The 26,880-nt window shown below is 52.1% G+C and overlaps 1 protein-coding gene across 5 annotated transcripts in view; it reads right to left on the bottom strand.

Moving 5' to 3' along the window:
- ADCYAP1R1 (ADCYAP receptor type I) overlaps window positions 1-26,880 on the bottom strand; it is a 56,883-nt gene that overhangs the window by 15,374 nt on the left and 14,629 nt on the right. For 4 of the 5 annotated variants that reach the window (XM_036118102.2, XM_036118100.2, XM_036118101.2 and 1 more), the window contains 10 exons: window positions 16,207-16,314; window positions 13,825-13,845; window positions 12,735-12,776; window positions 10,276-10,388; window positions 9,547-9,644; window positions 8,930-9,062; window positions 7,857-8,010; window positions 7,360-7,420; window positions 6,749-6,818; window positions 2,948-3,039 (listed from right to left, as the gene is read on the bottom strand). In XM_036118102.2, the coding sequence (XP_035973995.1) occupies window positions 2,948-3,039; window positions 6,749-6,818; window positions 7,360-7,420; window positions 7,857-8,010; window positions 8,930-9,062; window positions 9,547-9,644; window positions 10,276-10,388; window positions 12,735-12,776; window positions 13,825-13,845; window positions 16,207-16,314 (892 nt within the window). The remainder of the gene's footprint in view (window positions 1-2,947; window positions 3,040-6,748; window positions 6,819-7,359; window positions 7,421-7,856; window positions 8,011-8,929; window positions 9,063-9,546; window positions 9,645-10,275; window positions 10,389-12,734; window positions 12,777-13,824; window positions 13,846-16,206; window positions 16,315-26,880) is intronic. The other variant, XM_036118103.2, reaches the window with a different exon arrangement.

Genomic DNA, 26,880 nt, shown 5'->3' with positions numbered 1-26,880 from the left:
AGCCATGTCTCAAACCCTTATCATCTGAGCAGCTAGAACCAACCTACAGGAAAGGGAGTGAATGCTGGTCTGAGGGCACTGGCAGGGGGTCCTCTCGGGCTTTCTTGGGGACTCCCAGGCTTATATCTGTTCTGGAAACAGAGGAAAAAACCAGAAAGCTGTTGTGGGCAGATCCGAAGGGGCTTCTCAGCCCCGCACATACCTCTGGTGGCCCAAGGGGACTCGGGCACAGCCCTGAAACCTCCTCTTCCACCAGGTCCCACCCCTTCCCATCCCCCCCATAGTCTCCCCTCTCCGACAGCAGACACCTCCCGGGCCCAGAGCCTCCAGGTGGGGCAGTTCTCTACGAGGCTGGATCCCACTGGGGCCTCTTCTTCCAGGAAGCCTGTTTATACACGTATTTAGCACCATCTCTCGTCTGTAACCTCCTGGAGGACCGGAAAGACGGTGCAGTCCAGCTTAGAGCCAAGGGCCCTGCGGTACCAGAGCTATGGCTTCGCCTGTTCCCACTGCATTCATTTCACTTCACTGACAACTAATTCTCTCAGCTGGAAAATGGGGACTATCCTGAACAGTTGGTGACTCGGCCCACCAGATTCACTGGGTGTTTGTGAGCATTAAATGTGCATGGACTGAGCGCCAAGTGTTGCTAGGAGCTCTGCAGTCCCCAGCAGCATCGTCACTTTGATTATCCCTCACTGGGTCTCCCTGACCCTGCAAATGCTCAAATACGTTGCTAAATTTCATAGGATCAAGTTGGTCCCTTATCCCGCGTGAGACCTCCCCACTGGCTTGCAGACCATATCTGAGCTTTCCACCTCTGGGGCTTCAGACGAGCAACGGAAGCAAACCAACTAGCTAGTTCTTTAAACATTGGCACTTAAATGTATAAACCATTTGACAAACTGTCGTCTATGCATCAGGAAGCCCGGAAGACTCTACAGCTCCAGGTCTGTGGTAACTTGAAAGCTCCCAGCCCCACCCTTCTCTCCACCAGAGCCTGGGGCTTCTTGCTGCCTGAGCTGAAGTGTGTGTCCGGGGCCATGGAGTGTCCTTATTTAGGCTGCAGCTGGGCCCCTGTGTGTATCCCTGCCCAGGCGGGGGGAGAGGAAGCGGGGAGAGCCTCCCAGAGAAGAGATCCCAGGAACTGAAGAAGAAGAAACGCTTCCTACCAGGAAGCAGAGAGTGGGGGGGAACCAAGGCTAGAGCTCAAAGGAGAGAAGAGGCCGGCTTGGCTACTGCTAGCCTCAGATGTCTGAAATAACCGCGTGGGAGCAGACACCAGGGCATGAGGGCTGACGCCAGACGGGGAGGTGAAGGGAGCACAAGGGCCCTGTTTTGTGGTCCTGGAGACTAAGGCAAGGATGATCCTTCGAGGGCAGTTAGTTGCAGGGAGCCAGCCCCACGGATCCCCCAGTGCCAGGTCTCAGAGACTTTAAGACTTATATGCATGAACAATTTTTGACGACATAACACATACATATAAGCATGGGTTGGTAAAAACTTGCAAAAACATGGGGGAAAAAAAGAAGTAAATGGATGGGAAAAAAAAGACAGTAAATGGATAGCAAAAAAAAAAAAAAGAAGGTGGAGGGTCTTTTCCAATGTAATATAATCATCCTAAATGCAGGGAAAACAAGGCTGACCAACCCAGGCCCTGGGCAGATCCCTCACTCCCACAGGAAGGACTTCCACAAGGGGAGGTACCCAAGTTGAACCTACAGACCAAGGGCAAGCTCTGCCTCCCTGGGGAAGCCCCAGGGAGCAGAAGGATCTGGGACTCGTCTCTGGATCCTGCGTCCCCTTCTACCCAGGACAATGGTCAGCTGGGGAGAACCCTCTGCTGGGGTCTCTCTGCTGTCCCACTTATCCACTGGCAGCCATCAAGGCTCTGAGCCCCCGGGGTTGGGGTCACCGATGAAGGCAGGACCAATCCCCCACCAATGCCATGAAAAGACCTCGGCTCCTTCTAATCTGCCCCCTTCTTAAAAAACTGAGGAGGCAACGCATATGGTTTCTACCTTGCCCACAGAAAGAACCCTAGACTGCCCTCCAATGTTCTGTGCCCATCTGGCCCTTCCAGCCAACCACAGGGGATCAACCTTGCTCCCTGGCATCAGAAGTGTCCCCATACCCCATACACCCAGCTGGTCATTCTCCTGATCATCAGGCAAGATGGGTGAAATAGAAGGTACTTAGTCTGGTTCAGAACAGGTGGAGGGCTGGGGGAAGGCTGACAGAGCAAGTGGGACATGCTGGTAGGGATGTAACTACAAAAATACTTGTAGAAAACCAGCCAAATGGTCACAGAAATGGAGAAAATGCTACACACAATGTTAAGGGTTGCCCGCAAACCTGATTGATCTCACACATATCAGCTCTCCCTCTGCTCAGGGAGGAGGGAGTTGCAGGAGGAAGACCAGACCCAGAGATAGAGCTGCCCTGAAACAAGGTGGAGAAGAGAAAGGACTCCCCCATTCTAATACCCAGACCAGCAAAAATGTCCATCCGGCTTGCTAGTGGGGGTTGAGCAACTTGTACACGCTGGACTGGCGGTGGGGACATCAGGCAACAGTGCATCCAGTGGCATTCATGAACTTCCCATAGACCCAAAATCCCCAAAGGAAATCCAACTGCTAAACACCTAAGACCCTAATTACCCTAAGGAATCTGGTGTTTTCCATCTTGATTCCTAGTGTGACACAGGATCTGACCGTCTCATCCTCTCTCTCTTCCCTCCCATGTAATAACCATGCAGATTAGCAACTGGGATGGCTAAAGGATAGGCAGGCAACTACATTTTAAAGGCACTTTAATCAGAAAGAAATCTTGCAAATGCCCCTGCTAGTCTACCCTGTCAGCAAAACCTAGGCCTTCTCCTGTGACCTGAGTGCAGGGCCCACACAGCTGTTGGAAGTGACAATTGTGTTCACATAATGGTACTTACAAGTAGATGCTGGATTCATTGCCTCCCATGTCCGGAGACTGAAGTTTCTGCACAAGGATGATGATGATGCCAATGAAGAGCACAAAGTTAACCTGAAGAGCAAAGAAAAAGTAGATAGAAATGATTCTGGGCAAAGACTTTCCACACCCCTGCCTCTGCCTGGACTGTTACTGCCCCAACAGGACCCTCCACAATCCAGTCAAAATCCCTTCTAGACTTATAATCCAAGATGGTGGCATGAGAACACTCATTTACCTCACCACTTACTATTGCTAAAATGACAGAAAAGATAGAAGAAAAAGAATTTCATAGGAGTACTGAGGAATAGGAAAGATTATCATGAGTGAGCCAGAAAAGTAGGCAATTTCTAGAAGAGAAAGAGCAAATAGGATCAGGGTGATGGAAAACAATACCAAACAGATAGAGAAGAGGTTCCTGCAGAGGTGGGAACTGTCCTCTGGAGAAACTCCAAGTTCAGAGTAATGGAACATGGGGAACAAGAATGGACAACCATAAGCATTATTAATTAAAGGACTGCCTGGGAATGGCAATAACAGCATTTACCTTCAGAGAAAGATCAGGGACAAAAGTCTCTCTAAACAGTGAAAAGGGGGGGGAGGACGGGGAGCAAATAAATAGAAACAAGGCACAAGGAGAGGACCACAAGGCAACAGCCTCCGAATGTAGCCAAAGCAGCTACAGCTGGAGAAAAAAAATGTAGAGCTTGACACTAACTTATGAAAAAATAATAAATACTGAAGATAAAACAACTAAGCATTCAAATCAAAAGCTAGGGGGAAAGTGCCACACATTTTACTTTCACAAGAAGGAAATTAATAAAGATAAAAATTCATTATAAAAAATAGGGGAAAAAGTGGAGTTGATCAATAAAAACTTTATTTTGGAGTCTGGTTTTGTTGGTTTGTTTCCACATGCTCCACAAAAGCAGTTCTCTCAGGCTTCTTCCCCACCACAAGCCCAGTGCCTGACCAGTCCCGGGAATTCAGCACAGTGCCTGCTGCTCACTGCACAGGTTAGTCAAATCCAAAAGGAGAAAATACCATTAAATAAATTTAGGGATGAGAATGAGGACAAGACAACAGATGTATAGAATATTTTAAATCATAAGAGAAAATCAAACAAAATGGGAAAATAGAAAGAAACAAAATCAAATCAAGAAGATGTAGAAAATCTGAGAAATGACCTTAGGAGAAATTTAAAAAGCAATCAAAGATGTGTGCATTAAAAGGCATCGGGCCCAGATAACTTTACAGACCAGTTTCATAACACCTTTAGGGAAGATGTCATTTACAGACTACTTCATTGTTTAAAAGCAAATAAAAAGACAACCTCACAAATTGCTTATCAAGCTAACAAAACTCTGCTACAACAAAGAAAACATACAAATAGACACACACACACACACACAACCAGAGAACTTACAAAGAGCAATGCAAAAACTATAAACCAAATATTAACAAATAGAATTTAGTAGTGCATTAAAAGAACAAACAGATCATGGTCATAAAGGCTTATACCAGAAATGCAAAAAAAAAAAAAAAAAAAAAACCTCAAAAACAAAACCAAAAAAACCCAAATCTACTAGTATTTCTTACATTAACATATTAAAACAGTAAGCTACCCTTACCCCCATAAGATTGGTGAATAGTTCAATAATCAAAACATCAACAAAGACATGAGAAATGAACACTCTTGTCTTCTGCTCATTTGATATCTATGAAAATGTTAAATGTACATACCCTTGTCCCGGAAATTCCACTCCTAGAGATTTATTCTAAAGACATATTCACACATACTCAGATATGCATGAATATATCCATCGTAGCATTGTTCAGAAGAAGAAAAATTGGAAACTGTAAAAGTCCGTCACTAAGGGAAGGGACCACTCCAATAAATGTTTCCAAAACACATTTGATTTCCTGATTTTTAAAATACGCACTAAAATGAGCCAGGATTAGAAACTTTCCTAATTCAATGAAGAATGACTGCTCAAACCTATATAGCAAACACCATCCTCATGACCCCTAAACCAAGGAATAGGGATGCCTGGGTGGCTCAGTCAGTTAAGCATCTGGCTTCAGCTTCGGTCATGATTCCAGGGTTCTGGGATCGAGTCCCACATCGGGCTCCTTGCTCTGAGGGAAGCCTGCTTCTCCCTCTGCCTGCCAATCCCCCTTCTTGGGCGCACTCTCTCTCTCTCTCTCTGACAAATAAAGAAATAAAATCTTTATAAAAAATAAAATAAAATAAAACCAAGGAATAAATGGTATAAATACTGGAAAGAGTAAAACTATTTTCATATACAGATCATGTCATTTTCCTCCTGGAAAACCAATCAGAACCAACTGAAAAGGGACAAGAACTACTAAGACTTTAGAAAAGTAACCAAGAAAAGAAAAAATGCACAAAAACAAACAGCTTCCCTATGCACCAGCCATAACCCACTAGAACATACAATGACAGAATGAGTTCCAGACACAACACACACCCAAACTGGAAAACACTTTAAAGGTAAATTGAACAAGACAAAGGAAAAGCTGTACAAAATGACTCTACGGGAAAGACTGAATAAATGGAGAATCAGGCCATGTTCTTGGAGAGGAAGACTCCATATTTTAAGAAAATCACTTCTCCAAATTAATTTATAAATTTAACGCAATTTCTCTAAAAATCTCAACCACACTCTTTTTGTAACTTGACAAGGATATTTGACAGTTCACCTGAAAGAGTGAATGTATAAGAAAATTTTGAAGGAAAGAAGAATAAAGAAGGGGATATTAACATACCAGATATCAAAACCTGCTACCAGGTTATAATAACTAGCACGAGGGGGCATTCACTGTGGAAACAGCCAAACAGATTAGTAACATAGCATAGAATACAAGTAGACTATACTGAATGTTCATGATAAAGTGACATTTCAACATAATTGAGAAACAAGGGTCTATTTAATAAAAACAATTTAAAGGGTGGAATGTCTACCTACTGGGAGAAAAAGAAACTAAAGATGATTAGATATCATTTCAGATCAGACAAAGAAATAAAAATTTAGCTAGATTCAGAACATATCTATAATAGCCCAATCCATAAACATGTTATAAAACAACTAAGAATACTTTTATGTCTTAGGATTGGAAAAGCCTTCCATAATAAGAAATAAGTTTCAGAATTTACGAAGACAAAGCCTGACAGGTTGTATAAAATTATGCAGACTTGGAGATATACTTACAACATGCTTAACAGATAAAGCATTACTATCTTTCCAACAATTAGAAAGACAATTGAGCAAAGCAAGCAAAAGAGAAATGAGCAAGAGAAATAAACAGGTAATAATCAGAATAAAAACAAATTGTCAATAAATGTTTGGGGAAAAGTACCTCACTGCACTAGCAATATGGAGAAATTCACATTAAAACAATGAGCTACCATTATCCCCCAGGAGCCTGTGCAAAAATTTAAATGATTGATGTTCTAAGCACAGACAATGATAAGAGGTACGCTTTCCAACCCATCAATTCCATTTCTAGAGATTTAATCGAAAGAAATGCTCATGCTCAAAACAATGCACAGAATTGCTCCTAGTAGCATTTTTCATTACGAGGAAAAATGAGAAAATATAAATGTCCAACACATTTAACTAGTGTATCCATGTTGCCAGATATAATGCAGCCAGGAAAAAGGAGAAGGCTGGCTTGTGCAGTAACCTCTGTATTTGTCTCCTTCTCCTGCTTTCTGCCCAGGCCCCCGTCTCTTCCTCATCCTTGTCCCAAGGATACTCACCATTATAGAGCCAACCACAGGGCCTTTGATCACCCACCACAGAGCTGTGTTGTCGTTCATATCCCAGCAGCTGAAAGACAGACAGACGGAGAGAAAGAAGAGAGATTAAGCTCAGGTCTGGGATGCCTCCAAGCCAATGCCCCCGGCCCCACTGTGGCGCTTTGCCCCTGCAGCTCTCTGACCAGGGGCTGGCTGGAAAGAGAGTTTTCAGGCATGCTGCAGACCCAAGCCCAGTTCTGGTTCTTCTAGTGCCTTGGTCCTTCCCTCTGCTCCCTGTCAAGGCAGGGAGTGAAGCCCCATAGTTAGAATCACCAGTGGGCTCCTGGGCAAGGGCCATGTTCCCCCTTCAGGACTGGGAGGGTGTGACCTCACCCTGGACACCCTTCCTCCCATCCCTAAAAGGAAAACAGACACTCAGAGCTGGGCCCAGAGATACAGAGAGACTCTGAAAACCTTGCACATTCTCACTAGGTTCCGGCTGAGATGTGGCTGGGTGGGTCCAGCCGTGGTGCGATCAGGGTGCCGGCAGGGGCTGGGGATGGGCAGCCACTGAGACCCATCTGTAAGAACCTACTCGGGGCTCTGGCCCAGGCTCTTGGGCACGTACTCACCCTGTGTCATCGAAGTAGAGCCTCAGCATGGCCCACACAGACACACACACCGTTGGGGTCCCTGGGAGAACAAGAAAAGGAGCCTGGTGATAACAGGAAAACCAACAGGCCCGAGGGTCCTCTCAGATTTGGGGTCCCCGGGGGCCATTGTCCCCCAATCAAACAGGGGGTTCTGACCCATGGGGCAGGTCTCCCTTTCAGACCTGGAGTCTTGGGGACCCTAACTGTCCCTCACACCTGTGCCTCCTGGGGGTCCATGTATCCCCCCGGCCTTTGGCTATCTTACTTCTCACGATTCCTGAGCATATCACATCTTCCAGACAGTGGGCTTTCTATGGGCAGGAAGAGCAAGAAAGGGCCCAAGAACCAGAGGTGTGGCATCCACTACGGGACAGGACAGCGCCTCCCTCCTCTAACCTAACACTCCCTGCCAGCAGCACCGAGGACATACCTGGCCATGAGGCCTGAGTCTGTCCAGGCCACGGCCAGTGACCTACCCCAGCCTATAATGGTGTACCAGTAGAAGTATCTCCTCTCAGGAAAGAAGGTCTCCACTAGCAGGGTGAAGAGGTACAGACCCTCGATGAACAGCCAGAAGTAGTTCGACACGACACAGTAGTGGAAGAAAACCATGATGGCCTTGCATTCCACCTGCAGAGAGGGTGGGGAGGGTGAGGGAGGCAGGAAGCTCCCTCCGCTGGCCCCCACCCAGCCCTGAAAATCCCACCCAGCAGGAGCAGGGAGAATCCTGAGGGCCCTTCAGCTCTGGCATGCTTGGGCTCAAACATCCCATGGATCTGAAAGACTCCACAATCCTGGATTCGAAGAGTTAAAAATGGCAGCATCCTATGATTCTGAGTCAAAGCTGCCCATGGAGGCAACTCTACATGTGTCAGAAAAGGATGGGGGTAGGGTGAGCATGGGGCCCGCTCCCCTCCCTAGGCTCATTCTCCCCCAACTTTCCTGCTCCTTCTCCAGCCCCTCCAGGTAAGGGGAGTACAGAGGACCCCGCAGGAGGCTCCTGAGTCAAATGAAGATTTTAGGCATCAAGGGGGAGACTCCCGGTCCCCAGAAATCTCAGACAGATACCCCTGCCCCCTCCACATGTGCCCTCTTGGGTCAAGACCCTGTGCTCTGGGCTGTTCTTTCCATCTTATTCCATCAAAACCTATCTCCTCTGCTTACCTCCAAAGGTATGAGAACTGGGGAGATGGTCTGGAGAGACCCAAGCCAAGCAGCCCCTCGGCTCTGCCACGGGTTAGTTAAATGACCAGGGGCCCAGAAAACCCTCTCTCTGAGCCTAGTTCCCTTCTTGGGCAAGCGAGACTTGGCGTTTCCACCCGACCCTCCACATCTGCTCGGCCAAGTACATACACAGACTGAGGGACAGGAAAGGACATGGAGCAGGGGTCTCGCCGGTTACTAGCAACTCATGGTCATTCCCGGATTTCTGCATTCACTGGGGACAATGCCTTCACCTTCCGGAGAACACCTGGATGGCGGGGGGAGGGGGGGATCACAGGGAAGGGAGCCCCAGAAGGGCCTTCCTACCAGGGGTCAGCGCACTCACCGTGGAGATGAAGCAGTGGTTATTGTCCTGTTCCGCGTAGAGGATCCAGTCCTTGATGAAGACGGAGATGGCCCTCAGCATGAATGACACGAACAGGTTCATGTGGATGAAATTGCGGGTGCAATGTAGCTTCCTAGGCCAGCAAGCCGGGGGAGGGAGAGGCCTTGAAGCAACAACCCCACAGCAGCCCCTCCTCCGCTCCGAGGTCTGCTCTGGGCCAACTCCACGGCTCTGTCTCAGGGGCTCCGCACCTTCCCACCTCCTTTCCACCCCTCCAAATCCTCACTCACTGCCAGGCCTTTGTTGCCTGGCTCCACGACTCCGAGAGACCAGACCTTCCCCTCCTGTGGCCTTGGTCCATCTAGACCAGGAGGATAAACGTGAGGCATGGAGGTCTCCTGCCCAGGGTCCGTCCATGGCCCTGGACATGTCAGCTGCCCTCTCTCAGATCGAGTTTCCCATCTGTTATCAGAGGGGTGGGGGAACTGCCTTCTAAGGGACCTCCAGGGCTGACATCCAGGGGAGAAGGCAGGGGTGGGCGGGACACAGCAAGGGCTCTGAGCTAGGGGGTGCTGCACTGGCTCGAACACTGCTGGTATGTGTCGGGGGGTCCTTACCGGAAACGACACAGGATGACCATGGCAGTGGTGAGGGTGACAAGGGATGTGCTGTAGCCAACTGTGTACAGGGCCTTGACTGACAGGTAGTAATAATCCTGGAGCAAAGCACAAAACGTCCAGGGCTCCACATGGGGCTTGCCCCAGCTCCGGCGCCCTCGGGCCAGGGCCTGCCCACCCCAGGGGTCCACCACCCAGCTCCTCCCTCCTCTCTTCTCCTCTTGCTGATCTCACCTCCTCCTCTCCCCGCTCAGTGCCTCTACTACCCTGCCCCCCACCCCATCCCCCATGAGCTTCTTCCTCCCCTCCACAGTGTCTGTACTCTGCCTATGCTCAGTAAATGCTTGCTGAACGCAAGGGCACTGACCAATCAGAACAGGCATCAGCCTTAGCCTGAGAAGCTCCCAGGAGGCCCCCGGCTGGGCCCTGCCTCAACCCTTCAGTTGCTGGGCCACAGGAAGGATGCGTGTCCCGGAAGAGTAGCCAGGGAGGTAGGGGCCATGTAGTGGGGGCTGGGGGAACTCAGGAAGCAAGGCAGATGCTTCTTGGCCCAGAACGAGTGAATGAAGGCCTTGGTCTCTGTGCGTCTGGCTTGGGTACACAGCAGGGACTCACGTGCTGCCTAGGGACGCGTAGGCCCAACAGGAGCCAAGGCCTTTGGTGGGGACACCCGGTCACCAGCCTCCTCAGCCCTACCCCCGCCACCTCCCCGTGGGGACAGCCACTCACCTGGTCCCCAGGCTCATATTCATCATAGTCATCAAACCCACACGCGTCTACGTAATGAGGGAACGGCTCTGACCATCCATCCTCAGTGCAGTTCCGGCTCACCACCCTCACGTCTGCAGTAGAACAAAAACTCAGTGGGGCACGGGAATGATTTAAGAAAACCCTGCAATTCTTACTTGAAATTTACTTAAGTGAGAATTTCTAGAAACCCATATGCGCATCTGGGAAGCACAGTGATTGAAGGTTCATGAAATTTTGCCCCGTCCACGGGAACATAGGAATTGCTGGTGACCTCAAGCTCAGCCTTTACATGAAGGACACTGGGGAAGACAAGGCACAGCTGATCTCTTAACAAGGGCTGAGGGGACTGGGCCTCCCTCTCTTCTGGAACTGGCAAACGCTCACTGACGAAAGGCCTGAGCCTCTTCCCTAGGCCCTGGGTCAGCACTTGTCAAACGTCGGTGAACAGAGATGAATGATGTGCGATCACCATTGCAGACTCCAGCCGCCAGCGCACTCCAACCCTGGGATTCTGGTCCAGGAGTCAGCTCAGGTGACTCTGGAGCCGGAGTGCCCCTCAAACACCGGGAGCTCTGAGCCTTGCAACAGCTGCAAGATCCCGCACCAAGGGGATACATGCATGGCTTGCTTGATTAACAAGGACCAGACCTCCATTAACCTAGCGCCAGATCTTATTAAGATATGTATTTAGGTTTAAAAAAAAAAAAAAACTTTCGTCTTCCCAGGTTTAGAGGTCTGTTTCCTGTCACTAATGTACTTTAATTTCCTTTTGATAGACTGTAAAGGCCATTTTGTAGGACACCAAAGGGGAAGGAGTCATTTACGGTCTGTAGGGTGGAATCTAGATTGGTTTTGGCCCTGCCTGGGGCCTTTTAGCCTTTAATGATTGCTCATTTTATCTTCCCCTCTCCCAATTGTCTGTAAGGGTAAACCATGGCCATCCCGTGGAGGGGAGAAGGCAAGCAGCCCCCTCTGCCTCCAGCCCTGGACTGTGGCCCCAGACCGACCCCTGTTCCCAGACTGGCTTCCTGGAAGTTTACCTGTTATCTTAGGGCACGTGGCAATGGTTCTTTCTTTCACAAGATTCAGGGGCCAGGAACTTGTGTAAAACAAGACACTTCCACAGAAAAGGAGCTCCAGCACCCGTGTTGCTGGAAAGTTCCCCCTGCTGTGGCCAAGGCCACCTCTGGGGAGGTCGGGAAGGAGGCAAGGGCAGAGGCCAAGACAGGAAACCCCTCTACTTTTCCAAACCCGTGTCCTCGCCAGCTGAGTTGGAAGAGCTGAGGCCAAGTCTTTTCTTGCCAAGAGAGTCAGAAACACACTTCCTGGGACTCTGGGAAGAAGCAGAGGGTGAGTGACCCTGCCACAGAAGACAGCTCTGCCCAGAGTGGGGAGACTACTGGTCTCTACCGCTTCTCGAATTTGGAGTCCTGTGACATAGGACAAGGAGGATGCCTGACAGGCCCAGGGAGAGGAGGAGTCAATTCTGTCCCCCATTTTGATGCCAAATTCCTCCTTCTTCCAGCAAATCCATGTCAGGCTGTTACTAGTGACCTCCTTCCAAGTCCCTCTGAAAGTCTGCATGTCCCAGGGGAGTCATGGCCTTGGCCAAGTCCCTTCCCATTCCTGGGCCTCCTCTCCTCTCTGCTTTGCCCACAGCAGGGTGGTGGGAAGAGGAAAGGGAAGCTGTTTTGAAAAGCAATTATTTAAAAGTGTCCCAGAGGTAGAAGCCATTTCCTTTCTTTTATTTTCCTCCTTTCTCCGTTTCTTTTTATAAGACAGTGTGGGCACAGAGGCATATAAACTTTTTTGTTCAAAACTATTCCACGAATTTGCCGCTCTATTGTTCTGATGGAAATCTCCAGAAGATGGAGTACTCTCTAGATTGTCAAAACCTTGCCATGACTGCGCCCACTTCACTAGACTATTTTGCCCCAGCAATTTCGTAGGAGCACAGGATTTTAGGGCACTGGTTCTCAAAGTGGGCACCCTACCCAGACAAGCCCATCAGCATCACTGGGAAGACTGGCTAGATATGCACATTCTCAGGCCCCACCCCAGGCCCACTAAATCAGCGACTCTGGGGGCGGGGAATCCGAGTTTTAACGAGCCCCCTAGGTGACTGAGGTCACACTGAAAGTCGGAGAACCACCGTTGCACCTGGGAGTTCCAAACTATCAGAGGTCATCGAATCCAGGGGATTTGTACTTGGAGTCCACAGTGTGGCTTCGAGAGATCTGTGCTCCCAGAAATTGTCCGCACAACGTTCTGTCTGAGCACGTGAGTGCAAGTTTCTGTGGAGAAAATCCACAGCTTTTCCAGAGATCACACAGCCACAGAAAGGCCCTGCTTGCCCTGGAACGGGGCCCCCAAGCTCCCGTGTCAGCACATGCCCTCCCTCCAGCCAGCCCATGGTGGGCCCCAGTTTATCCCCTCACCTGAGAGATCCAAGGAGTTACTGTCAGGGAAATCGAACTCCCCTGCAAAGCACAGAAGTGGGCATGAGTCAGCACGCACAGCCATCAGCATGCCAGGGCTGTGCGTGGTATACTCTCTACCCTGGAAGGTCAAGGCCATCCCTGGTCTGAAGGACAGAGGTGGGGTCTCAGCCAAAAGGCTGCAGCACACACAGCAGCCACACACCTTTCTGACACACACACACACACACACACACACACACACACACACACCCCGTGCCTTCTGGCATCAATCCCATTTGCTCTGTACTTCTGTGATGCTGATGATGGCCCATGACTCAGTTCTCCCCACTGGGCCACAGGAAGTGGAAATGGGATATCGTCAGGAAGGTGGGAGGGCCTCCGGACTGGGAGAGGAATGGAAAAGGATGACTGGGCCTTTTCCAGAAAAAGGCAGGAACAGCAACACGGGTCCTGGACTTGGGTTTCTTCTTGGGTCTACAAGCCTCCATCTCAGCCCCCAACTGTCTCATCCAAGGGAGCCCAGGACTTCATCCATGGACATTTTTTCTCTCTCTCTCCTGACTCTTTATACCACCTCCATCCTTTTCTTATGACGAACCCCCTGCTAGCAATGAGCCCTCGTTTCCTTTCTACTTCTCAAAATCCTCTGTTTCCAACACATAGCTGACATGCCACCCCCTCCAAGAAGCCTCTCCTGACCTTTTCATTACCCTGCCTGCATGCTGCATAGTTAGGTCTCTCAAGCTTGCGTCCATTCCAGCGTCAAACCACTGAGGATGTCAGTATCTACACGGGCTCACACACACATTCAGGCCCGTACAATGCTCATTTTCTATCCCATCCACCAGTGTGTCTCAGCCTCCCAAATCAGCCCATGAGCACCCCGAGGCCAAGCGCTGTGTCTGCCATCTGCCTGTGTCCCCCACCTCCCCAGATGGCTAAGGGCAGGCGGTAGGGGTGGGGAATCTGGTCCCTGAGGAGCCTCTCATGCCACCCCCACCCATTCCCAGCAGTCAGAACTGGGCTCCCGCTGGATGGACAGATGGACAGATGATCAGCAGCCTGTCCTCTCCAAGGTTCCTCTTACCAATGGTTTCTAGCTTCCACACTGAAACAGAGAAAGAGAGAGAACCCAGAGGTGAACGAGGGAGCTAGAGTTGGGTCTGCTCTCATTGGGTCCTGCTGAATTCCTCCCTCCCCCACTCCCCATGCCCAAACTCTGCCGGGGACCCAGGGGCATGAGGACTGTAGGCTGGGGGTGGGCCAGACACGGGAGACTTCTACCTCTCCCTCCAGAATGCGACCCAGCTGCGGAGAGATGAGTAGAGGCATTTGAGAGGAGGAGGGGAGCTCAGTGCCCCTGTATCTTCAGACTACTACAGCAAACAGATTCGGCCCTGGGAGCCACGACATAGAAGGAGAAACGCCATTCTCAACTTTCTCAGCATGTAAGGCAAGTCTCACTAATCCAGCTTTGTGAACAGAGACACTAAAGGGCCCTGCCTTAATGAGCCATTAAGGATCAGGTGTAAATAACACATTCATGGTGCAGTTGCCAAAGGGAGGGACAGAGTGTGAAGGAAAGTTTTCCTTAAAATCTTAGTTCACCACTGAGTCATTTTGCCTTTTTGGTTGTTGTCGAAAAGAAGCAGTCTCGCCGTGGTACCTGACCCAAAGTAGATGTTCAAGAAGCCTCAGGTAAATGATGAATGAGAGGAGTACATGAATGGAGGAAGTGGGGAAGGCGGTTTCCATAGGAATGCAGCAGGATGTGGCTGAGTCACCAGCTGCCACCGCACCGAGGCCCCCCATGCACACTGTAGCCCGAGTTTGTCTCTGATTCCAAATTCACTTCCTGTCTGGCTCTGGGGCCACACCCAGCCCCCCAGCTGTCAGGATGGAAGAGCCTAAAGCCATCCTCCTTCTGGGCTGGCAGGTCTGGAGGTGGGAGGTGTGGCTAAACAACCAGAAGGGGAAGTGGGAGGAGGGGAAGGGAGGCATCTTAGCTAAACCTTGCCTCCCCTGGTCTTCGGATGGGGCCCTGCACCCCAACATACTGCCCCTCTCCCCTCTGCCACCTCCCACAAGCACCTGCCCCTCCAGGCAGAGTCCCGGTTGCTAGAGTTCCAGAAGTGAAAGAGAATATGCCTTCTGCCTCTGCTAGACAGGTCGGAGGATGGAGGGAGGCAGGACTCCGTAGTGGAGTGGAGTTCGAACACTCTCCAGGTCTAGAAGGACACTGGCCTAAGCCTTAGGTAGGTGAAAGAGGAAGCTGAAGACCAGGTCACAAGGTCCTGTGCATGAGCACACAAGTGACTCAGATGTCTCTAATCCCCTCAAGAGTCCCTGCCATCCATCCTCCCCTAAACAAGGCCCCAACCCAGGGCTCAGCAGTCAGTGGGGCGGTTCTCAGGACATCACCTGCCTGAAGCCCAGCCCCGCCTAACTTGGTGTCCTGGTTCCCTCCACAGCCACAAGGAGTGGGGTGGAAGACCAGGGTCCAACTCTAGGCCCTTCCCAGAGTTAGGGCAGTCTGGCTGGAGAATAGCCCTTCTTAGGAGACTACAAGGTCCCAGCTGAAAGGTGGGAACTGGCCTAGAGAGGCCAGCTCACACCTAAAGAAGAGATCTGCACGAACCCCTCTTTGTCAGACCCTTCCCCTTGGAGATGTGGTCATTAAGGCCTTGTGCCTTTTCTCAGAGCACTGCCCCCCTCACTTCTGCCCCCTGTCCCGACATCCTGAGTCACACAGCTCAGACACCGCCCACCCCTAGGACTCTCAAATGGGTCTGGGGCCCTGAATATCTCCACAGCACATCAGTGGCCCCCCCGAGACCTCAAACACAGACATGTCCCAAGCTGAGCTCTCTGTGATACCGTACCTAGTATCTAAGTGGGTATGTGGGTGTGCACATGAGGGAGTGTCTTGTGCCCAGCTGCCTGAAGGCGTCTCATTGTGTGTCCATCTTTGGGTATCTCTCTGGGCCTCTGAGCATCCCTGTATGTGTGATACTGATAGTAACACCAACTAACACTACTGACCATTAAAATGTGCCAAGACCTGGGCTACCATGTGCATTCCTCCACACGATTCCCCAGTCACTATGCCACATTGCCATTTGACAGACCAGGGAATGGGGGGCAGGGGACAGAGGGGTGAATTGCCTCACTCAAGGTCCAAATTGGGTAAGTGACAGAGCCCACATCCAAGGGCACAGCCTGGCCTCACACCCAAGGGCGCATCTCGACATCACCCTGGGAGCCATGTCTGCAGGTGCTTCCATGTCCCTGTGCGGACCAGGGTCTATAGTTTCATGCTCCCACTAGCATGGGAGCTCTGGAACAGGGAATACTGGCCTGCAGGGGGCCCCAGGTCCTTGGTACTTGCGTCCCAGGAAGGCCTGGGGCCCAAGTGTGGGGAGCAGATTAGACCAATCATGGCCTAGGGAAGCCCCAGGGGGAAACTCACCTTGGTCCGGGTTGAAGATTCGGAAGAGTTCAGGGCAACTGACCAGGACCATCTCACCCACGCGGGCAGGCTTCCAACACGTGAGGTTGTCCCACATCCCAGGGCAGCCTGTGCAGGAGAGAACCCTGGTGAGAGGGGGCCCCACCGCCTGCATGCACAGACACTGCACACACCACACACATGTGGGTGGGCACACACACCCTGGTGAGCCAGGCCCTTGCAGGGGGAGGGAACGGTTTCAGGGAGAGAAGGTGAGGCTCACTGTGTGAGGCAGGGCTCAGCCTCATCCCTGGAAGACCCATCAAGGAGGAGCTGGACATTTCAGGAGCTCCTGGGGTGGAGAGGGAGCTCTCACCTAACTTTACATCTCCCACAGCCCCACGGTGCTGGAAGGATTGTGGGGAAGGGAGAAGCAGGCCAATACCAGGCCAGGGCGGGATCACTAAGCATGAGATGTTGGGGGTCTTTGGAGCACCCCACCATCACCCCACACCAGCTCCCCCTAGTCCTCCCAGCCTCTGCCATCATTATGGGGTCCCGCTTCAGCTCGGTCTCCTTGGTGGGCCCTCCCTGCCCCTAGGGGAGGGCCAGGAACTGTCTGGCCTAAGGGTGCTGCTCGAGGCCCGCACCTGCCTTCCAGATGGCGAGGCTCTGAGACTTGGAGGGGGAGCAGCAACCGGCCCGACGGGGAGGAGGGGAATGCCGTCCAGGCAGAGGCCTGCATGGCCAAGGCCCAGGACTGTGAAGGGACGCAGAGCCCAGAGACAGAAGAGGCCAGTGCCGTGGTGGCGCAGGCCCAGCTTAGGCGAGGCAGAGGGCTGGAGGGGGAGCAAGGACAGACCGAGGGGTGTTTAGGAATCATCAACACTTGGTGCCTCGCTGCATATGCGCTGCTGGGAGCAAAAGAAGGATGACAAGCTTGACGACCAGGTATTAATTTGGGGGCTCAGCAGACCCTCCTGCCCCTCTGCCTACCATGCAATCTCTCTCTCCTTCCAGCCTTGGCCAGCCTCGCCCAGGAGCTCTCTGCACCCCCCATGGCCACTTCCTCACCTCCCTTCGTGCTCCACCCCTTCCTCTGGCTCTATCCCTCTTCTCTCCGCTGAAATGCCTCTGGCCACCAGCTGGCCACCTCTCCACCTTCCCTAACCGGGCCTGAACACAGACGCTGGCAGCTGTCCTGCCCCGGCACCTCACCCCTCCCACCTCGGACAAGATCACTGGCTCATGGACTTAGGGACAGAGCTACACACAGACAACCCCCGATCCTGACACCTGCACTCCCTGAAAACAGCCTCCCGTGGCTGCGTATCCCCACCACGAAAGGCCCGAGGTAATCCAAACCCAGCCTGTCCAAGACTCAGCTCAGCATCTCCCACTAGAGTCCCATTTCCTGTCTCGGCCCCAGCTAGACACACTTGAAGCCACTTCGGCCCCTATGGCCAAGCTAGTAGTCTTCAGGCTTTAGCAAGCTCCCTTAACCCACGTGATTAACGAAACCTTTCTTTGTATACCTACAGATGACGCATTCTTTCCTAGAAAGAACACAGTCCTTCTGCAGCAGTCGCCAGACTCTCCTGTATGACCCCTGAGCACCCCGATAACATCTGCAGCTGGCGTCTGTGCTGGGCACGCAATCAAGAAATGTTACAGACCACTGCACTCCCTTAACTGATTAACTGCCCTAGACCCTTTAAAAAATCTCTAGGCTGGCAGAAACCTCAGAGTTGGCCTTTGGACAAGACTGCCTTCTTCCCAAGTGGTCGGCGTCCTGAATAAAGCTCATATTCCTTTCCAAGCAAAACTCATCTCTTGAGTATTGGCTTTTCGAACAAAGGGCAGCCGAAGTTGGGTTTCGGTAACAGACCGCCCTTGCTATGTCTCCTCCTTCTTTTCCCATATCCAACTGGCCACCATGTCCCGCCGGTCTGACCTCCAGGTATTTGTGAAATCCATGCCCTATTCTCCATCCCCCTACCCCCACTGAGTTAAGGGGTAAGTTACCTTTTACTAGCACCATGGTCTCCTCACTTGACCCCACAAGGCTGTGACAGTGATCTTTTCAAAAGGAAGATCTGGTCGGGACATCCAGCCCACCCCCAGCAGTGCACACCTTTCAGAGAACCTACCACCTCAAGTCCTCAACATGGCTCCCAAGGCCCAGGCCTTGCCTCCCTCTCTGGCACATGGGGAGGGGGTGAGGCCCTGGGAAAGGGCATGAAGTGAGAAGGGCATGGAGAAGGGAGCCCCAGGGAACCCCACATTTATCACGTGGGCAGAGGAAGTGCATGCGGTGATAGAATTCCTAAGGCGGGGGGCAAAGGCGGAAGAGGGAGGCAGCCACGTGGAGGGTCTGATGGCAGAGTACAGTTTCAGGAAGGGACCCACATCCTGCTGAGGGGTCTATAAATATGGGCTTTGGAGAGGCTTCTTTACCAGATAAAGGACAATCAGCAGGTAACTGAGAGAGTGTCCCACCTCCCAGAGCTGTCGTGAGGATTAATGAATTCATACATGTAAAGCTCTTGGAACTCCAGGCTCACTCAATGCATGGTCACTGCTGTTATTGGCATTAATTTCATTATTTCAATTAGGTGTCCCTGAGAATCATTCCCCTGAGAGAGGCCCAGACAAGGAGATGAAGCAGAGCCCTGCAAGGTGAGGAGAAATTCCAGTGGAGTGCCACCAACCGGTCACAGAGGATGCCTGGGCAGGCTCTAGGCAGGGCAAGGGGGCCTAGGGCAGGCCTCATGGGCTCCCAGCCTCTCTGTTGGGGTCCATGATGGACTTACGGGTAGCCTTTGGACAAGAAGGCACCCCAAACTTCCAAATGCAGAAAACCTGGTCTCTCAGAATTCAGACCTGGCTATTTTGGAATTCACACCCAGTCACATTGACCTATGGTCTCCTGGCTCCTGGGATGACCAAGTTTGGGAGCTGGAAGCACCATAGAAAACTCAGAGGGTAACAAACCAAGAAGACAAGGACGCCAGGGCCACATGAGGGGAGCAGCATCCCAGGTCTCACAGCAGTAGTCAGTTACTGCTGATTCCTGCCCACCCTTCACAGCAGGAAACCAGCTGGCACGTGGCTGGTTATGACGTCATGTCCTTGAAAGAGACCCAGTGGCACATCTTTGGCTGCCGTGGTCCACTAAGACCAACCGTGGAACGGCCGTGGAGCACGGCTGTGTCTGGCCCATGCCCTAGAAGCCCCAGCCAACAGATGCTCCCAAAATATGGAACATTAGGCCCTGGCACAACCAGCTGCTGCAGCCAGCTGACGTTCCTCGGGGCACTTCAGATAGAGGGAGCATGATCCCGAGGGTTGAGGTGCAAGGAAAGATGCAGGCCCCAGGCAGAGATGCCATGAGGGGAGCGGGGGGCTCCCAGGTTGGAGGCATGGTGGGGAATCCATGCTCTTAACAACTACTTACTCAACACCTGCCCCACCTCCCACACCCATCAGGCCCGGGGCCACGGTGCGGCAGAAAACAAATTTGAGAAGTTTGCCTGTGAGGGCAGAGGAAGCAGAAGGGCACCTGCATGTCCCTTCAGCACCTGCAAGGCAGCCTGAAGACTTGAATTTGGGTTGACTTCTGCCAAGGGCTCACTTCACGACTCTGACTCAGTTTCCCTGTGTGCACTGCAAGGGCAGGGTGTCTCTGAGCATATGCCCAACTCTGGGTGACCAGAGCTCAAATTTGGAACAGAGATTCACTCACGACCTGCTGGTGCCCAGAGGGTGGCTAAGGAGTCCGGGGCTGCACTCTCTGGCCCCACTGCCAAGACAAACATCTCCCAGGGGGTACCTGCCAAGGTGCCCCACCCTACCCCATGGCCTGCCACACTATAGGAGCCCTCCTGGTGCCCTCCTTAGGTTCCCAGCCTGGTTCCCCTCCAGGGACTAAGGTTCCTAGGGGCAATTCCTACAGCACCAGGGCAGGTGGAAAGACTAGAACTGAAATCCATAATTCGAGGGCCCAATCCCAGTGTCTGGGTTTAGGGAACCGCACTACCATGACATAGTAAGAATTATGTATTTGGTCTTAGTCCCAGCTTCCAGGCAAAGTTCCTAAACCTGTGGAATTTCCTAATAAGGGTGAGGGGCGTGTCTTTAGTTATTCATAAGCCTCTTTCAACCACACCTGAATTTATGCTAATGAGGTGACTCTGGGGTCTTGGTGGTTGGTTGCCAGGGAACTTTCAGCCCCACCCACCAACCCCAGGGGAGGGGGGAGGAGCTAGAAATTGGGCTAATCACCAATGGCTTAGGATTTAGTTAATCATACCTACATAACAGAACTTCCATAAAAACCCTAAACGATGAGGTTCAAAGAGCTTCTGGGTTGGTGCACCCCGAACTGCACAGGGACAGAAGCTCTTGCACTTGGGATCCTTCTGGACCTCACTCTATGAGCCCCTTCATCTGGCTGTTCTTGTATATCCTTTATAGTAAACCAGTACATGGGTTTCCCTGAGTTCTGTGAGCCATTACTGCAAATTATTGAAACTGAGGAGGAGGTAGGTCATGGGAACCCCCAATTCGTAGTTAAGTCAGACAGAAGTGTGGATGACATGGGGACCCATGATTTACAACTGGCGTCTGAAGTGGGGGAGGAGACAGTCTTCAGACCAAGCTCTTAGCCAGGAGGGTCTGTGCTAACTCCAGGTAGTTAGTGTCAGAAGTGAATTAAATTGTAGGGACACCAGTCGGTGTCCACAGAAACCTGGAAAACCCACACGTTCAATGTCAGAAATGCTGTGAGCAGAAAAACAGTTTTCCTTTAGGGGACAATGTCCCTGACCCCATCGGGAGCTTAAAGCCCTCCGACCACCCCTCTGGCCCGCATCACTGGGGTCGCAGGAGACTCAGGTCGCCACCTCGGGGCTTCCCAGAATGCCCCACGCACACTTCCACAGTTCTCACCTCTCAGAGGTGGTGTGGGCTCTATCTCGTCTCCCATCCTTCATGGGGCCTGCTCTGAATCCCCCCAGAAACCGCTTCCGGGGAGATGAGGAGGATGGGAAAGAGCCTTGGGTTTCTCTAACTGAGGACAGCAACTCATTTTCCTTCCACCCCCACAGAATACATCCAGCTTCTCTATCCCCATCTGTTCCAGACTCTAGTCCCAACAAAGCTTGGTGTTGTTGGGACTGGAGGATTTCAAGACGCCTTTTCTCCTCCTCCCCCTCCTCCTTTTACCCTATTTTTCTTCTCACTTTCCCTCCCCTCCCTCTTATTCTGTGTCAGTAATGAGTCCGACGCTGCACAGCAATACAGGAGTGAATAGAACAGCCCCGGTCTCTGCCTACATAGAGCTTACCGTCCGGTGGTCCAAGGGAAAGATCTTGCACTTTAGGCTAAATGCTAAGAGAAGCCCTTAGATGATGAATTACCTTCCTCGTTGCTACTGCAACAAAGCCAACTCAAGGGCTTAAGCGCCACAATTTCTTATCTTGCAGTTCTGGAGGTCCGAAAGTCCAAAGTTGACCTCCCTGGGCTAAAATCAAGATGTTTACAGGGCTGCGTTTCTTCTGGAGGCTCTAGCGTGAATCCATTTCCTTATCTCTTCCAGATTCAAGACATTCCTTGCCCAGTGGCCCCTTTCACCATCTTCAAAGCCAATAGCATAGCATCCTCAACTCTCTCCTTCTCTGACCCTCCTGCCACCTTCCTTCCCTTAAAAGGACCCTTGCGATTATATTGGATCCACCTGAATAATCCAGATCCTTAACCTAATTACACCTGCCAAGTACCTTTTGCCATGTAAGATAACACATTCTCGGGCTTTGGGGATTAGGACGTGGACACCACTGTTTTGCCTCCCACAGATGCGTTTTAAGACAAGGAGTCCCATGATCTGATTCAGCTGTGTGGGAAGGTAATACATTTCAAGAGCAGCAAATCAAAACGGAGACGTATCTGTTAGGATATGGCAGAAGTCCAGGGGAGGGCAGAGGGGCTTGATTTGGAGCCAGGACAGCCAAGACGGAAAGGCCTGCTGTGTGGGGGAGCCTGGAGGCGGCAGAACTGGAGGGCCCAGTGACAGACCAGCTGTGGCCAGCCAGCCTGCCAGTGACCGTTAATGCTCACCCATATCCCGTGACTGAGTTCTCACCAATGGTAAGTAAGTGGAGGTGATGGACTGCTCTCAGAGGCGCCCCTCACAGGCTCCATGCCCGTTCTCTCCCTCTCCCCTCTCTGCAGCATCCTTGGGAGGCCACAGGTTGGGGGTGGCAGTGTTCTAAGATGGAAGGAGCCCGGGGCTCTGAATGACGGTGCAGAGTCAAGCTCCGCCTCCCGCCTCTGCCAACCACGCCGGCCTGTAACCCGTGTGTGCAAGCGATAAAGGCTGTTGTGCTGCGTCCCTAAAATCTTAAGGTCTTTATTTTTATTATTATTTTTTTTTTTTTTTGGTTACTGCAGTGACATCTAGGCTACCCTGACTGATGCAGTGAAAGGGAGAGAGGGACCAAAGATGGCACCTGGGCTTCTGGCTTGAGTGTCTGTGTGGTTGGAGGGGTCAGCCTTTCCCCACAGTGGAGAGAAACCGGATGAGAAGCAAATGGTGGACGGCACGAGGCAGGCTGGAGCTCAAGGGCTTCGTCTGGAGTGTGTTCAGTCTGAGATGGTGCCGGGAGCCAAGTGGAGGTGGATTTCCCACAGGCGGTTAGATACAAGTCTGGAGTGCAGACGGGGAGTCGGAACAGGGGGAAGAGAACCGGGGGTGGTTGGCACAGGGGTGCTAGGTAGGACCCATCGCGGACCAGGACGATGGGTCTAGTGAGAGGGTGTGCACTAGAGAGGAGAAGAGAATAAGGCTTGGTCCCAACAGAAGAAGGAATGCAGCATTCAGAAGAGGGGCTGGCAAAAAAGACTGAGGAGGGGTGGCCAGAAACCCGGGGAAAACCAGGACAGGTTAGCGACACAGCAGCCGGGAAAGCCTGCTTCAAGGAAGACATGGTCAAGTGCATCAGTCCCTGTTCCCCTCCTCTCCTCCCCCGCAAAAGAGGTTGAAAATCAGAATGGCTCTTCTCCCCTGGGAGAGCTCTCTGCTTTTACACCCCCAAGTCTCCTTATTCACCTGTCCTCTGGTTCCCCAATTCTACACGAAGTCCACCTGTGCCCTCCTGGCTCAGTCTGTTCCCCACCCCCCGAAAGCCTGAAAGCCTCTACAGAACCTGGTGCGAGGAACCCAGGCGCAGCAGGGATCTTGCTCAGGGGAGAGCGCTGTGCACACTCTGGGGGTGTGGGAGGGTGCTGCTCACACTAAGACACTAGACACAAAGCAGCCAAGGAGACGCAGTGCCTTGCGACAGCAGGAGGGGAAAAGACCACTTGGGCACACTGAACAGAGAGAGAACACAAGGACCATTAGCCTCGACTGGAACAAAATAAGGAGCTAATCGCAGGTTGTCATGGTGATGATTTTGTCCAGTTCCACACAGTGTTCAAAACCCATGAGACCAGGGACACCAAAGGCACTCAGACAAAGACGCAGTCCTCCCTTTGAGGATGCTCGGGTATTGTTAGAACAAGCCCCTCATTTTAGCATCACAATTCAAGGGTAAAAAAATAAGATTCCATTTCCTGAAATTTACTTCCCAGCCAATATTTCCGATCCATAAAATGGGGACCAGCTGTGAGCTCAGTGCTGGGGGTGGGGGGCGGTGGGGAAGGAGTGAAGATGCAGTCCTCTCCTCTGGAAGTCAGTGATCCTCAGAGTGGGGTCCCCAGCCCAGGAATACCACAGGGAACTTGCCAGAGATGCAGATGTTCATCTGCACCACTGAGATGCACCCCACTCAGACCCACTGAGTCAGAAACTCTGGGGCTGGGTCCAAGAATACTGTGTTTTCACAGCCTTCCAGGAAGTTCTATGCAGGCTTGAGTCTGAGAACTGCGGGACTAAAGGAAAACCAGTTTGGACAGAAATGGAACCCTTTGTCAGAAGTGAGGGTGCCTGTGGACCCCACCCCTTCCCATGCTGAGTGCCTGTTCTGTGGCAGAGCGGCTGGCAGATGCAGTCAAGAAGCCGATCTTGCTCCAGGGCTGGGGAGCCTGGGCCCAGCCCTGAGGTGGCCCCCTCCTCCAGGCCTCTCTTCTCGTGGTGAGAGTGGAGGTGGGGGCTGGGGCGAAGCACTCTGCACCCCAGACAGGGCTCAGAGGCTGGGGCAGAATAGCAATGAGCAGGCTTCCTCATCTTCCCTCCAAATCTCCTCCCTCCTGCCCCCGCCAAAGCCACCGCAGGCCTCTTTCATCTTCTCTGGAGTAGGGGGACCCCTAGTAGGACCACACACAAGCAGCTCCGCTTAAATGCAGGGGAGGCCTCCAGGCTGACGGAAGCCCACGGTCCCGCAAAGAAGAGGCGCTGGCCGGACCCGCCCCGCGCAGGCTGGCCACTCGGGCTGAGCAGCCCGTGCCTGTGACCTGTGTGGGACCGGCGACTCTTAAGAGTGGAGACCCCGTTCCCACGCACAGGACTCCTTTCTCCTTCTCTCTGGGCACAAGAGCACCGCCACACAAAGGGCACCCCCCCCGGCTGGGATGGCAGACCTGGGTCCTGTCCCAGAGCTGGCTCCAGCGCTCCGTGTGGCTGAGCCAGTGACTGCCACATCTAGCCTCAACCTCTCTCTGGGTCACATGACAGAGCTCTTGTCTCTAGTCCCATTTAGCATTCAGGGGTTTGGGATGAGATACAAAACCACTAAACGGATCGCCTCAATAACGGTCCCAATAAACATCTAAAACACACCAAGGATGTTGTGAACAAAGCCACGCAGTCAGCAAGCTTGCTTTCACTCTGCCGGCCTCACCTGGCTTTTCTACCCTCTTTAGCTGGCTGCGGAGCTCTGGTCCCACCCCACCCCCCCACCCCCGCATCTCTCTGTTCCTTGGCTTCCACCCCAAAGGCCACTCTGTGCATTACCATCCCATGTTCTCTTTGGGGTGTCCCACTGACAGGGTTTAAGAGGAAGCAGGTGCCTTCCTGGGAGCACCCCCCCACCCCAGCCACACACACAGTAGCATGGATACACCTCACCTCCAGCAGATGAGTGTCCTCATTCCAATGCACTCACTTCATTGGATTTAAAAAATTATGGGGAAATATATAAAATACATAGAAATATATTTTTCAATTATAGCAAAGCATGATGGTGAGTTCGTAACTCACAGTTACTAGAACAAGCGGAGAGATTTTCTTTTTCCACTTTCAAGTGCACTTCAGGGACATCAGCCAGCCTTTGGCCAGAGTTCTGTGCATGGTGCATGTGCTTAGGCACAGAAGGGGCAGGGGAGGGGCAAAGAAGGGATGCGGGGGGAGGGCTGACCTCTCAGGTCACCCCAGCACAGGCTGGCAACACCATGCCAACTGCCAATTCTCCTTGTCGTTCCCATTTGACTCTTGGCTAGGAATGAGCTCCCAGCCTGGCTTACCCGCACCCTGGGGGCTGCCCTCTGGTCCAAGATGGCATGAGCATCCAGTGGATGCTGTCCTCTGGCCACAACAATGGCTCTCAAACTTGGATATGCTTTAGAATCATCTGAAGGCTTTTAACACATGCCTTCAACAAACTCCACCACCAAATGCTGATCACGTTGGTCTGGGAAGGGCCTGGCCATCAGCATCTTTAAGTGCTCCTGGGGGTTCTAAGGCGCTGCACAGTGCAAGGAGATCAACGGCTGCCTGGATTTCACAAGCAGGTTTAATATGAAGCCAAGAGGCCTGGCTCAACTGCAATGACAAGGATGCCCCAAGGACCTTTTGGGAAAGGGAGACAGAGCTCCAGGTGGGGGATGACCCGATGGAGGGAGGAAGGGCACAGTGAGTATGGTGGGCGGGACTGTAACAACTCGCACTTAAACACCTGAATGAAGGTGTTTGAGTGAGTGAGTGAATGAATGGGTGAGTGAATGAATGAATGGGTGAATGAATGAATGAGTGAATGAAGGAGTGAATGAACGAGTGAATGAACAAGTGAGTGAATGAATGAGTGAGTGAACGAATGAGTGAATGACCGAGTGAGTGAATGAATGAGTGAGTAGGTCAGTGGATGAGTGAATTTGTTCCACAGGCCTGGGGTCCCTCACCCACGTCCAGGTTTGAGGGTGACCTGTGGTCAGCCATGACTCACAGGGCCCCTGGGACCCTCAGCCAGACCCTCGCTATAGCCCACTCGCACCCACCCTAATTCCGGGTTCCACATACAGGGAGGTACCCATTCCCCTCCCCCACCTCTTCCTGCTGGGGTTCCCTCAGCATAGAAGGTTCTCCCCACTCATCCAGCCCTCAGCTCTCACCTGCCAGCAAGTGCCTGCTTGTCCCTAAGCCTCACTCAGGGGTTTCAGCCTAGCTTCTCATTGGAATCTCCTGGGGAGCCTTTAAACATCCTGATGGACGGCGGTACTGATTTAATGGGTTTGGATTGCAGCTTGGGTACATTTTTCTAAAAGCTCCTGGTGATTCTGATGTGCAGCCAGGTTTGAGAACCAAGGATCTGGTTTAAATACCACCTTTTCCGTGAATCCTTGCCCACTTTCCCCACAGAGGACTCCTTCTTCCTCTCCCGAGCATCACTTGGGGGTGAGACCCACCCCCACCCAGCACTGGCCTGCCCCTTCCTGGGAGGGTGTCCATCCTTATATCTGTCTCACTCATGCTTCTGCGAG

The sequence above is a fragment of the Halichoerus grypus genome, chromosome 12 (genome assembly GCF_964656455.1).
Source record: "Halichoerus grypus chromosome 12, mHalGry1.hap1.1, whole genome shotgun sequence".
NCBI classification, from domain to species: domain Eukaryota; kingdom Metazoa; phylum Chordata; class Mammalia; order Carnivora; family Phocidae; genus Halichoerus; species Halichoerus grypus.
The sequence above is the reverse complement of the archived record's forward strand: the minus strand, read 5'-3'. Positions and strand labels throughout refer to the sequence as shown.